The sequence below is a fragment of the Notechis scutatus genome, chromosome 5 (assembly GCF_049901735.1).
Source record: "Notechis scutatus isolate UNSWTSFEM ecotype Mainland chromosome 5, rNotScu1.2, whole genome shotgun sequence".
Lineage (NCBI taxonomy): Eukaryota > Metazoa > Chordata > Lepidosauria > Squamata > Elapidae > Notechis > Notechis scutatus.
This window is the reverse complement of record NC_142013.1, coordinates 20,321,938-20,335,474: the sequence shown is the minus strand read 5'-3', so window position 1 is coordinate 20,335,474 and position 13,537 is coordinate 20,321,938. Positions and strand designations below refer to the sequence as shown.

The window sequence follows — 13,537 nt, the reverse complement described above, 5'->3', positions numbered from 1 at the left end:
CGCTGATGATGTAAAGCTGTTCAATACCACAGACAATACTGCTACCCTTCAAAAAGATCTTGACTATGTATCAGAATGGTCAAACAAATGGCAACTTCAAATCTCAATAAATAAATGCTCTGTCTTACATATTGGCAAAAAAATCAGAAAATAAAATACAAGCTGAATAGTCAAGACCTTGTTGATGATCCAAGCTCTGTAAAGGACCTTGAAATACTCATCTCTAATGATCTAAGTGCTAGAGCCCACTGTAACTACATCGCCAAAAAGACATTAAGAGTTGTTAACCTAATCCTACGTAGCTTTTTCTCTGGTAATATCACACTACTAACTATAGCATACAAAAGATTTGCTAGACCAATACTCAAATACAGCTCATCAGTCTGGAATCCACATTACGTATCTGATATTAGCACAGTTGAGAAAGTCCAGAAATATTTCACAAGAATTCTCCACTCCTCTACTCGTTGTAGAATACCTTATGCCATCAGACTTGAAATTCTAGACCTAGAAAGCCTTGAATTACGCCGTCTTCAGTTTGATCTAAGTATGGTATATAAAATCATACATTGCAATGACTTACCTGTCAATGAATACTTCAGCTTCAACCATAACAACACAAGAGCATACAATAGATACAAACTCAAGATTAACCGCACCAAACTTGATTGCAGGAAATACGACTTCAGCAACAGAGTGGTCAATGTCTGGAATACTCTACCTGACTCTGTGGTTTCTTCCCCAAACCCCAAAAACTTTAACCTTAAACTGTCTACTATTGACCTCACCCCTTTCCTAAGACGCCTGTAGGGGGTGTGCATAAGCGCACCAACGTGCCTACTGTCCCTGTCCTATTGTTTCTTTTATTTTTCTTATATGTACCCATTTCATGTATTCATAACTATGTTTATACATATACCTATTATCTTATAAATGATTGACAAATCAAAATAAATAAAAATAAATAAAACATTTCTATGCCTGTTTTAGTAGTTGCCATTAAAGGGGGGGGGGAGGAAATCTGGAAGAGCAGTGCAGCAGTTTGAAAGCGAAAGTACATTCCAACTCTTATCTTTAAAAGATTGTAACTAAAATACCAGACTTTTGGCCCACAAATATATTTAATTGGAGAATGTGAATAACACCCAGCCTGTGAATATGCTCAATTGGAGAATCGGGGGAGGGGGGAAACAGGGTCACGGATGACTGTAAATTATGTATGTCAGAGTTGGCTTCATACAGGGCAGTGCCAGTATGTCGCCTCTAATAAAACCTTTGAAGTTTTTTGAAGTTTGGTTCAAGAATCATGATTTAATTAGAGTGATTGCTGGAATCCTGACAGCTAGCATATTGTCCCCAACAATCTGGGTCCTCATTTTACCCACCTTGGAAGAATGGAAGGCAGAGTCAACCTTGAGCCTGGTGAGATTCAAACTGCCAAATTGCAGGCAGCCAGCAGTCAGTGGAAGAACCTGCAGTACTGCACTCTAACCACTGCGCCACCATGGCTCATGTCGTTGGTGTTAGCGCTTTCCCCAGCGGTGGGACTGCATGTTTGACCTAGCTGCTGAGGACCCTGGGAATTCCAGCTCAGTTCATTTGCACAGTGCTGTATTGGTGAATACAATATTGCAAAATAGGAAATAGAGACTGAGGGGCATAAGCCTTAGTGATCCTTCAAAAAGCCTTGAGAATGAACCTTGTGCCATATTACTTATTGGGAATCACTTTTTCTTGCCAGAGGAGCTTTTGGGATGCAAACCAGTAATCAGGTTAAAACCACATTTGATGCCAGTTTTTGTAAAACGAACCCTACTTTTTTTCTATATGTTTAGCTTATTGGTTACTAAGGAGCCCAAGGAATCTATTATTAAAAAGCACCCAGTTTTTCCACCAGAAAATTCATTGTTTGTGCCCATGGGAGTGGGCTATATTAGTAAGGAAGTTCAAAGTTCTTAACATGATTAAACAGATAGATTAGAGGTCTCTGCTTCAGCCATTTATCATCTGTTTTGTAATATAGTGATAACACTATTCTGACTTACATATTGTTACAAGCAATTATGTATATAATTTGAAAGTTAATTTTTAGTCCTCATCTTAAAACACAAGCTTCTACAAAGTAGTTGTCACTTTCAGCTTAGCACAATTTTTTAAAAAAAGTCAGGATATAAAGTTTTGTTTTTACATTTTAGATGGTTTTTGATATGCTGGTACTGCAGAAGCACAATACAGAGATGACAGCTGCAGCAGGAGAAGCATTTTATACATTAGTATGTTTGCATCAGGTATGATATTTATGATGTCATTATCTCTTCCATGTTCCATAATGCTTAGGGGTACTAGAAGTCTACAGTTGAATCTTACAGTCAGATAGAATTAACTTGATGACTTGAGGGAAGCCACTATCTCTTAACTTTAAAGAAATGTTCTTCACATCCAAAACTGGAAATATGTTTACATTGTAATTTTGTTAACAAGTCAATCTATAGGAAGCCTTTGATATTATTCCACAGACTTAATTTTTATTAATACATTTCCTTCTGAAATATAAATGTGATTATCTTCTTTACAGGCAGAATATTCTGAATTAGTTGAAACTTTACTATCAAGTCAGCAAGATCCCATAATTTACCAGCGGCTAGCAGATGCTTTCAACAAACTTACCGCAAGCAGCACTCCGCCTACGCTGGACCGTAAGCAGAAGATGGCCTTCCTCAAAAGTTTAGAAGACTTTATGTCAAATGTCGGTGGTCTTCTCTGTGTAAAATAAATACCAGAACTGTATGCCTAACTTAGACCCTTTTTGCAAAATGCACTGAAAAATGCTGAAAGCTGACGTAATCTTAAATGCCTGTTGCTGGGTTTTTTGCAGCCATCTAAAATATCAGAGAGCCTGGAAGTCTTGAGCAGTGGAATAGGAGATGTCAACTCTAAAATCAGCTTCTGCTAATATGTGTTAGCCACCGTCTGTCATATACCTTTTATGTTGTACAGAATAAAAACAGAAAAAACTGAAATGTTTAAAAGAATTCCACAAGTGCATACAGACATGGGCACAGTAAAAAAAAAAAAAAAAAACCTAACAAACCCAAGAATCAGTGCCTTGTCCCAGAAGTCCTCAAGTAGTGATGAATCAAACTTCTATAATATTTTTTGTTATTGCTAGAAGCCCTTTTTGGTGCGTGATTTAAACACATACAGAACTGTAAAACAATTCTAAGCTTTATTTTTCCTCTCTGAAAACTGTGTAAACCAGTGAAGAAGAAACCACCAAATGATATTTTTTAACTTGGATTTAGTGTTTTTGTTTTGTTTTGCTTTTTTTACATCAACCTGGCGTTGCATGTTTGTGTAATACAACTTTTTACATTATATGCTGCTGCCCTAAAGTTCACAAAGAAGAAAGGTGTATATTTTTGTTTCCCCTGAAATGAACTTTAGGAACTGTAGCCATTTCATTGCCTTAATTTAAAACAAAAAATAGTTGAAATAAGTTAGGTGAGTTGTCTAAGGCAAACTTTGAATCTTCAAAACTGGTTTAGAATGTTGGCACTAAACTGCCATGTATTTGTTTGCAGCCCTTGTGTGTTGAAGAGTATTATGTCTGTGAGTGTAAACAAAAATCAATGTATACCTTTACTTTTAATATTTGTTGAGTCACACCCATGTCATACACAACTGCAGTGTATTTCAAGATTGAATTGTTTGCTGAAGCAATAATGTTTCAAATTATGTAAATTATTGATTTCTACTTTTTTATGTTGGGGCATTAGATTTAGTGGCTAGACTACACGAGCATCAAATTCTTCTAGCAAAGGCCATGCATGTTTGACTTCATGATTCAGAATACGGACCTATGGTTTAATATTTTGCCACCATTGTCAAATTTAATAGTACTGTCTTCTGCTGCTCTGATCCCACTTGTTTGGTGTGTTGGCACTTTAACTATGTAAGATTACCTGTATGGTTTCATCCTGCACTCACCAAATAGGTTGCCATGGGAACAAAGTGGTAGGATATCAAGAATATGGAAGCAGATCAGTTATTCATAATTGTAAGCCAAACTAAATCAATCGGAATACGTATGCTGCTGATTAAAAATAATCTTTTTTAATGAAGGAAGGAGATAATTTGTCTCCAGAACCTTGTGCTTCATACTTGCAAGAACTAAACTATTGGATATTAACAAATAAATATTTTTACATTTTATATAGACATGTAAGCCCTCACCTCATCCTAGCATCATGTTTGCAAATTCCATGCCAGTCTTGAGCTGTTCATCTCAACATTTAATCTCACTACCCATAATTATTTATATATGATTTGAAATCTTTAATATTATAGAGTTTTAAGGGTCCAAGACTTCTTTAATTCCTTCTCATTAAACCACAATCAGAAATCAAGGGAAAGATGGGCCGTGGTTTGTAAATCTTTCCTATGAATTGTAATGTTTTCAAACACTGAAGACTGGCTAGAGGAAGTTGCTTCCTTGAATAAATAAACAGAAAAGGATTCAATAAAGAATGGCTTGGTTCAGAGATCACTATGAACTAAATGGTTTGGCTTTCAGAACACTCTGTGACAAACTCTTTGCACTTGATTTAATTTAGTATGCTTGAATGGCTGAGCTGAGCAAATGTTGACTATTTAGCCACTGATTGGTCTCCTAAACATAAGTTTTAAAATACATATTCCTAACGAACTAATTCATAATTTGCCATGATATCTGAACTGAGCCTGTTCAATTCTCAATTATATTGGTCCATCTCTTTCTGTTAGTGTTTGTAGAATAAGGGAATTGTTTTGGCTTCTGATTTGTTTTAAAAATTGGGTTTGTCCTGCGGCTCCAACATAATTATATGTGTTTTAATTATGATGAATTCTACATGTGTCTTTTAAAACTGTTAACATTTAAGTTTCTAAACCAATTTGTTTTCAAAATTTTACTCATGGTGTTGAAAGAAATTCTACTGCCTATATTTAACGCATGGCAATTTATTGATAGGATGTAACTAAGCTCTCATTTATTGTGAACAAGTCTAGCTTATAAAATTAGTGCTTAAAGGTGCCATGTGAACTTTTGGAAATGTGAGACATAATGTTTATCTCTGGAAGCATTGAAGAGCCAGTTTGCACAATTTCTTCAAAGTAGAAATAGTTGCAAGGCAACAGTGAATTGTGGCCAAGAATTCCACTTTCTTGACTGTTTGGGGAAGAATCTGCTTAGTGCCTGCTGGGCATTATCTCTTCATTTCAAATTAGTCTGTTCCAGATTTCTGCACAAATGAATGGTGGTTGTGCACAACAGGTCTTGGTGGATTGTTTCTAAACTGTCAAGAATTATTTGCAAACTTGCTTCCCAATTTGAAATGTATATTATATTAAAGGGACACTATCCAATACATTTTTATCTGAAATTTTGTAATCGTTAGAAATTTCTAAGAAGGCTATCTTTCCAGTTTTTGTATTTTTTTAAAGTATGAATAATACTATCTTAACCCTACTCCACTTAACATGTTTCCAGATGTAATACAATGTATCTCCGCTCCTAAATGTTGACATTTAACAATCCAGAATTGTGCTACTAATTAGGAAAGCTCACTTTGGAGCATAGACAGATTTATCACACTGGAGAGCTCTTTTATTACTAGAAAGGAATCTTTAATGGAATGTGATGTACTTCTTTTAGTGAAAACACAGACAAAGCCAATGGAAGCCAATTTTAAAAAATGCATTTCAGTTAGCTGGCGTTCTTTGAGAATTTGATTCCATATTCAATAACCCCAATGAGTCTGCTGAAAAGGAAAACATTCAGTAAAAAATACTTGATGTAAGATCCCATTATGCAACCTACAGTGTTATAATTCAGACATACCAAATATGATGCTTTCACAGAGCAAACCATTTTCTTGGAATATCTTTCTAATGATAGCTATTGCTGTTCCGTACTTCCAAATTATATATTCAGTTCTATTGACAGATTTTCAAACATACGAAACATACAAAACATGAATCACATGCTTTCAACACAGATAAACTGGCCTTGCTTTTATCTTGGATGTTGATAGTACAATTACGCTTTTCAAAGAAAAGGTCTGAAATTCTAATCTGAGCATGTTAAAATGCAATTCAAATATTGAGTTGTCATTATATTTAGTGAAATATATGCAACTTCCATATAAAGACTAAAATAATTGATAAATTGCTTAAAATTCAAATTAATTGTCCTACTTGACAGCTAATTTATCACAATAGAAATTGAAATAATTCAACCTGGTCTGAGCAATTACTGGTGGAAAATATATACTGTAGTAACTTATCTGCAGAATAATACCAAAGTCGGTTATAGTAGGTTCTTCAGTATTCTGTGATTTTTGAGTAGTTTCTTTTAATGAACCACTTCCATACAAAACTTAAACCATGCAAAAGAACTCCATCTGAAAAATAATACCACCCTCATAAATTATTGGAACTGAAATTTAATAATAGCATTTTCCAACTGGCCTCAAAGTATTTTTTCAAATCTTGTTTGCAAAATTTTGTAAGTACAAAATCACTTTTTGTGGTGCCACATGCTTTGTATGTCACTGTTCTTCAGATTTAGCAGCAGTCGTATTTCAATCGGATAGTCACAATTGGAAGCAATCTATTGAATTTTTGAGCCTTTTGAATAGGCACACATACCCTTGTGCTGTGAATATTATTGTCACTTAATGGCTATTACAGAAATGGAAAACTTGGTCTGAAGCAAACAAAATAGAATGGCAGTTTTGAGATTACATGAGTTCCAGAATTCCACTATTTATTATTGTAGTTGGAATTGCTGGAATATTCCATAAAATGAAGCCATATTCAATGTAATATAAATATAACAATAAAAAAACCTTTTAAGCCAGAATATTGGGGAATGACATATTTCTTGTTAAATTTTTTTGTGTTTTGTCCATGTGCAATTACTGCTTTTTTTTTTTTACTATAAGCTGACTTGATCTGAAGAGTAAAAATGGTTTTTCAGTTGTTTCTATCAAAGATAAATAAAAATAATGAATTCAGTTTTGCACTGATTCAGTCTTCTTTAAAATATCACTAGGATACAAGTTGAATTTGATCACTGCTTTTAGTAAACCAAGCTTTTAGAATGAGTCAGCCATAATCAAACTGGCAAAATATAATTAACTTCTTAACATCACTGTTATTTTGATCTTCTCACTTCTTTTTTTGGAAGAAGTAAAACAGTTATTAAATTCAATTATTTTTATTTATTACAGCCTTAAATTATTGAAATATTCCAATTACTGGAGTTGAAACATACTGTATTTTCTATCCTTCAGATTTTGGTACCTAAACTTTATATCTGACTGAATCTTACTAATATCAGTTCAGAACTTAACTGGAACATTGAGTTTGCCAATTACATTTCTGTTAAATGCATGTTTTTAATAATTCTTTTATTAAGCTCAAGAATTAATATTGATTTAGGTCAGTCTCTTTTTATTCCAGTCCCTTTCTACAATGGAAAATATTTAAGCCACAGATTGTCTGAAATGAAATTTTGCTTTAAATTAATAAGATCTGGAATAAACTTGAAAGTCATGTGGGGATGGGGAATGATTTGATATTTTTATGTAAAGAGGCAGATTTGTGGTGTCTTGCATGATTGGGGTTCTTAGTATGCTTTCATTTTTTAATACTATATATATTTTAATACTGCTATCCAAATAAAGCAGCCTGGTCAAAAAAGAAAAAGAAAATCATGAAGGTAGTTAAACAGCAAGAAATAATTTTGTTTTTCAAAGCGGTCTGCAATCTTAACCAGTTGTAATTGACAGTGGGTGTTTAGAAAATAGAATAAATGTTTTGAATTTCATTTGAAAACTTCTCTGTAAATGTAAATGATAATGTTGGTGCTTCAATATGTGAATTTCAGTACTTTAATTTTTTATTAAAAGGGGGCAGGTTCTCATTAAATGTTTCATTGCATAAATGTGTTTAGTTAAAATTCCAACTCTTTTCTATTGCATCTAAGCCTTATTTTTATATGATCTTGTTTAAGGTTTGTCTTCAATTCTAAAGTGCATTAGATTACCTTTTAACCAAAAAAGACTGAGGAATTATATGAGAACCTTACATAGTTTGTATCTGTTGAAGGATGAGTGATTACTACAAGAAAGGTTGCAAAGAAAACTGCCTGATTATGTCTCTGATTATGTCTAAAGGATCTTAATTTAGTCTATCCCCCTGCAAAATGGTTGGGGAAAGAATTTTCACTGGCCTAATAACCCTAATAGATATATTTGCAAAGCTGTTTTAAATGTTGTTTCTACTGTACATTCTGCTTGTTATGCTCCATTACTTTTAAACGTTTTGCTATTTTTGAACTATTGCTGTATTTCTAAGAAATCTCTTAGGAAAACCTCTTCTTACAACATCAGCACTACTGGCAGTGAATTCTTACATTCTTCTATACGTCCTTAATGAAAGACTCTTGGCCAAAATATTTTCGGACTGCTTTAAAGCTGTTAAACGCACTTTTGTGACTTTATGGCTGTTGAAAATGAATTGTCTTGCAAATATTTTGATAAACATGTACTCAATGAAAAACAAATTTTTACTGACTCAGGAAAGCAAGTTGCAATAGATACCTGTCTCTTCTTTTATAAGTGGAATGTTTTAATCTGCATATTTTAAGCCAGGTTATGTTTAGAATCTAGAACTTTAAAAAGTGTGTGTGTGGGGGGGGGTACTTTAATGCAAAGAAAAACAGGCCTATTTACTTTTAAATGTTTTTGTTCTCCAAAGTTTATTAAGTTGTTATATATTTACCTAATAGGTAACAGAATCAAAGCTATTTTAAGTTTTTTTCTGCAGCAGACAATTATGAGTAATAGTATAAGGGGGCAGGATAGTTAATTTGAGGCTGCTTGAAATATAGTCAAGAGACACTTACTTAAATTAGTTAAATATTTAAGGACAGATGAATAGGATGTACTGAAAATAATTTGTTGATGGTTTGGCTAAATAATTATACATTACCTTTGAGATTATTGGAGAAGGATAATTGTCATTTTCTTCAAAAAAATAAAAAGAGAAGTTGACAAATTATGGACAGGTCAGTCTAACATTAATATGTGGGAAGATTTTGGGGAGTAGTTCATTAAATGTGTAATTAACATATCAGCAACAAATCTTGACTCATTTCAGTTACAGTAGCAATGAGTGCATCGTTGAAGGACCACATTAGGACAGATTGTCAGAGAATGGATCTCTAAGAGTTGCCCATGACTTGATAGCACATAATGAATTAATTTTGACCATTACTTTATCAAGTAGTTTAGTTAGTAGATTGTGGGAATGTTATATGTAAACCATGACTTCCAAAAAGGATTTGATATGACATTCTGGTTAGCAAATTAGAAAGTACAGGTTGCAAATAGTTGATATAAAAATCATCATAATCAAATTAGAGTAAAGTACTATGTAGGTGCCACACAATTTAGACCTGGGTTCTATATCCATCAACATTTTTATTAATTTGGGTGAAGAAATAAGGGATGTTTCTCAAATCTGTCACTAACACAAGTTTTAGAAGAATACTTAATACCTTATAAGACATAAAATGTGGAAAGATTTTGGTAAATCAGAAAAACAGACGGGGAAAAACAACAAATTGAATACAGTCAAATGTGAATATTGTCAATAAGGAAACAGTCAAATTGGTAGGTAAGGATACTTGAAATAATTATGAAGGGTATATTTGTTATACAAATAGGAAGTCTTGATGAAGTACTGTCAAGAAATAAGAGTTTTTGTGACGAGACTGAATACCAATCTCTAAATGATGTAATGTGAAGATGGTCAATAAATAAGGCTTACAGTACAACACAGAATGAAGGAAGCAAAGAACAAGATAATTGTTAACCCTCCTGAAAATCACTACACCACAATAAAGCAACCATCTTTTTTCCTCCTATCCAACCTGCTTTGTTATGACTATGAAATCTAAAACAAAAAATACCTTGGTACAGCACAGTTGTTTATTATGAACTGAATGTGACACAGTATGATATGACTGCTTAAAAAGGCAAATTCAGTTATAGTTACAGTATATCAACAGAACTATAATAACAATTGCTGTTCTGCATTGGTCAGACCCTCTTGAATATTGTGTGAAACCCACACTTTTAGAAGGAAGCAAACTGGAATGAGTAATTGAAAAATGTCAGAAGAGTGGGGGATATAAGTCTTCAAATAGCTAAAATATGTGCTGTACAGTCTTCAGATTCAAAGGTATTTGGATTCAGTAGTGGCAGCTGAATCTAAAGCACTTTTCTTGCTGAAATTTTGAAGACTACAAAACTTTTTTTGGAGAGGACTTACGTAAAAGAAAGTGAAAATGTAAGACCTGGAATAAAGAATTTGAATCCCCATAAATCAGATCCCATTTTTTAAAAATCCTATCAAATAGGGCAGTGACAAAGGTGTTGGGTTGCTTCTTACCTGAAGTATTCAAGTACAGATTGCAGAGTTACCTGTCTCAGAGTGCTTTAATTTCCTTTTCTGCACTGAGGAAGGTGGCAAATTCTGCTCAAATGCCTAACTTTCCAACATTATGGCTGTAAGATCAAAGGAAATGTAGGTTCGTGTACTGTATTATCATTTCTCCTGGGAACTTCTGATGGTGTACCAGCTATTTTGTTAACTGAATATTTGCTTCACTTCTGCTTTTCCTGGTTTTGCTCAATTTACATCTTCTGATTCTGAAGTTATTGTTGGATTGAAAGGTTGTTTTACTACCTCTACAGATTTAATAGTGTGCATGGCTTCAAATGTAGCCTCAACACATCTGGATTGAGCGAGCTAGGAAGAACATTTAGTAGGAGAACAAGACATTTATTCTTCCTTTATAATAGACAGGATATTCCATACGTACTCAATGGAAATCTTAATTTTTCATATGCAGCAGTCTCTCATACTGCGTTCCCAGCACAGGGATTTGGGCCACGATTGATATATTTTACTAAATCAAGTGAAATTGTTCCTGGAGGAAAGTTTTAAATTATCCATTTAGTAAGTTTTAAGGCATAGATGTGTTTTTCATAATGGTTTATTGAAGATACAAATGATACCATAGTGGTTAAGACCTTAACACTGGTGCTGTTAAAACTTGTAATTAAAAAAAGAGAAAATTAGGCATGTTTCTATTCTCATCAGAAAACCATATTATAAAGAAAATAAGTACTATTAGAACTGTTCAATTCTACAGTATTTTAATGCAGGAGAAGCAGAGTTTTATTTTCTTGCATGTTTTTGTTTCATTGTATCGCTATCACTGTTTTCCAGTATCACACTTCTCCTAAATCCATCACCCAACATTCTGTACATCTATCCAATTAGCAAGGACACTGCAGTCACAATGTTTCTGGAAACATCCTGAAATAAGCTGGGTATCCAAAACATGTTTAAGGATGCCATTGTTCCTATTTTCAAAAACTGCAATCCAGAAGTCAAAAGAAGTTTATGATGTGACCTGCAGTCAGTACTAGCATACCAAAAAAAGTAGTTTCAAACACTGCAATAATATTTCATTGATTAGTCATCAAGTATGTACATGCAGAATTTTGAAATCTTACCAAGTAATAATTTTGTAAGCATTTAATTTTTCATTTTTTATACTGGCTTTCAATCATGTTCCAAAGAGATTTTAAAAAACAACTAGATTTACTCAATTTCTGTTTTTTAAAAATAAAGCCCTTATTTTCTTGCTTTTTATCAGAGTTTATTTTGGGATTACTCTTTCACAGTACCCATTAATTTCTTGCAGCCATCTACATTTCAAAAGCAAGCCACATTTGGCACTATAAACATGGTGCTGTGTGCCAAACATCAATAATTATTTTTTTCTTCTTTTTAATCTAATTTTTTAGTTCACAATAATGGTGAAAAGACTTCTCCCCTTAAATAAACAATCGGGCTATTATGTCTAGGTTGCAAAAATGCAAATAACTACTTGGTGGTAACCAAAAGATACAGAAATCCCTACCTCTCTGCTTCCACCCTAGTGATTCTGCAGATGTAAGAGCCCTAACAGGCATCTAGGAATTTGGTAGCCCTTGTTTAGTATATATCTCGTGTAGTGTCTGTTTGATGTTACAACAGTGATTAAAATTAATTTTGCAACCAGTCCTCTCATTAACTTCTTTTGCAGATCGATAAAGCAAAGAAAAACTGAAATAAGATTTAAGCAAAGACATGGTTTCACTTAGCAACTGCCTTGCTGAATGTCCAAATTGTGAGTCCCAATTGTGATCACTCTAACTCAGGGGTGTCAAGCTGGCCACACGCAGGCCAGATACATCACACGCAGGCCATGCCCGCCCCAGCTCAGCGAATGGGAAAAATGTCATGAAACATCACATGACGGCAACGTGACGCAGCAAATTTGACACCCATGCTCTAACTCATATGTAGGTTAGAGGAGTACCTATATCTGAGTATTCAGAAAATCTCATTCTGTTCCTGCAGCACTGTTTCTTATTTGTAGGCTTTTAACTGACAAGTATAAAACATATGCCTGTTCATTTCCTAAGATAAAATTGTAGGAGATTCTCTGCAGAGCACATCTATCACATTTAACTATATCTTTAGTTAATTTCACCATGGTAATACAAGTTTGGGAGTCCAGTTCGGACTAGTGATTAAAGTGATGAGAAACAGAAGACAGTTCTAGTTGTATCTTAGGCATGGAGCTAGCTGGGAGACCTTGGGCAAGTCATTCTCTTTCAATCTTAGGAAAGAGGCAATAGCAAACCAGTTCTAAAATATTGCCAAGAAAACTGCAGGAACTACTCCAGGCACTCACTAGAGCCAGATGTCAATACTGACTTGAACACACACACACACACCAAAAATGTTGGACAAATTATTATTATTATTACGTATGTAGAAAGTTAGCACCCACCCCTCTCCTAGAAGAATGAAAAAGTTTGAGAAACATTAAAAAGGCATAATATTATATTTCCCCGGATGAGAAACCAAGAAACATGCTCTTGGAAAGCAGCCCCCACCTTTCTTAATAGACCTCAGCAGATGTCAGCGCTTGAGAGATAAAGAGATAGGTAGCTCTATTCATAGGCAAAAATTCCCTGCAGCAAAGTCTGAACAAAGGCAGGATTAGCCCTCAGCCACAATAGAAATTGCCCAACAAGCCGCTTCATTGCATCAGCCAAATTTCAACCAAGCTTAGCTCAGACAAACTCCTAGGATTTGTACATGGCAGCATGGGAGTTTGACAACAGCCCATAGAATACAAGTTCTTGTATAGGAACAGGAAGTTCAAGTGCAAAAAAACAAGAGAAGGTATAAAAACCGCTCACTCTCAACTCCATGTGGTCAGTTACCCAGAATTACACATGCTTGGTGGTTCTGCTTCACCAATAAATGGATCCTCTTTCCAATCAGCCTCCATTTGTCTCCAGTGCCTTTCTCCCGACTTGGAACTGAACCAAATGGATATTTCTTCCAACACATAGATGGG

The 13,537-nt window shown here is 34.3% G+C and overlaps 1 protein-coding gene and 1 long non-coding RNA gene across 2 annotated transcripts in view; one reads left to right on the top strand and one right to left on the bottom strand.

Annotated features, from left to right (window-relative positions):
• XPO4 (exportin 4) overlaps positions 1-7,055 on the top strand; it is a 78,712-nt gene extending 71,657 nt beyond the window's left edge. Inside the window, exons 22-23 of the mRNA XM_026675073.2 lie at positions 2,196-2,288; positions 2,576-7,055. Of these exons, the coding sequence (XP_026530858.1) occupies positions 2,196-2,288; positions 2,576-2,773 (291 nt within the window). The 3' untranslated portion in view covers positions 2,774-7,055. The remainder of the gene's footprint in view (positions 1-2,195; positions 2,289-2,575) is intronic.
• LOC148130387 (uncharacterized) overlaps positions 1-13,537 on the bottom strand; it is a 60,345-nt gene that overhangs the window by 27,973 nt on the left and 18,835 nt on the right. The gene's annotated exons all lie outside the window — the stretch shown is intronic.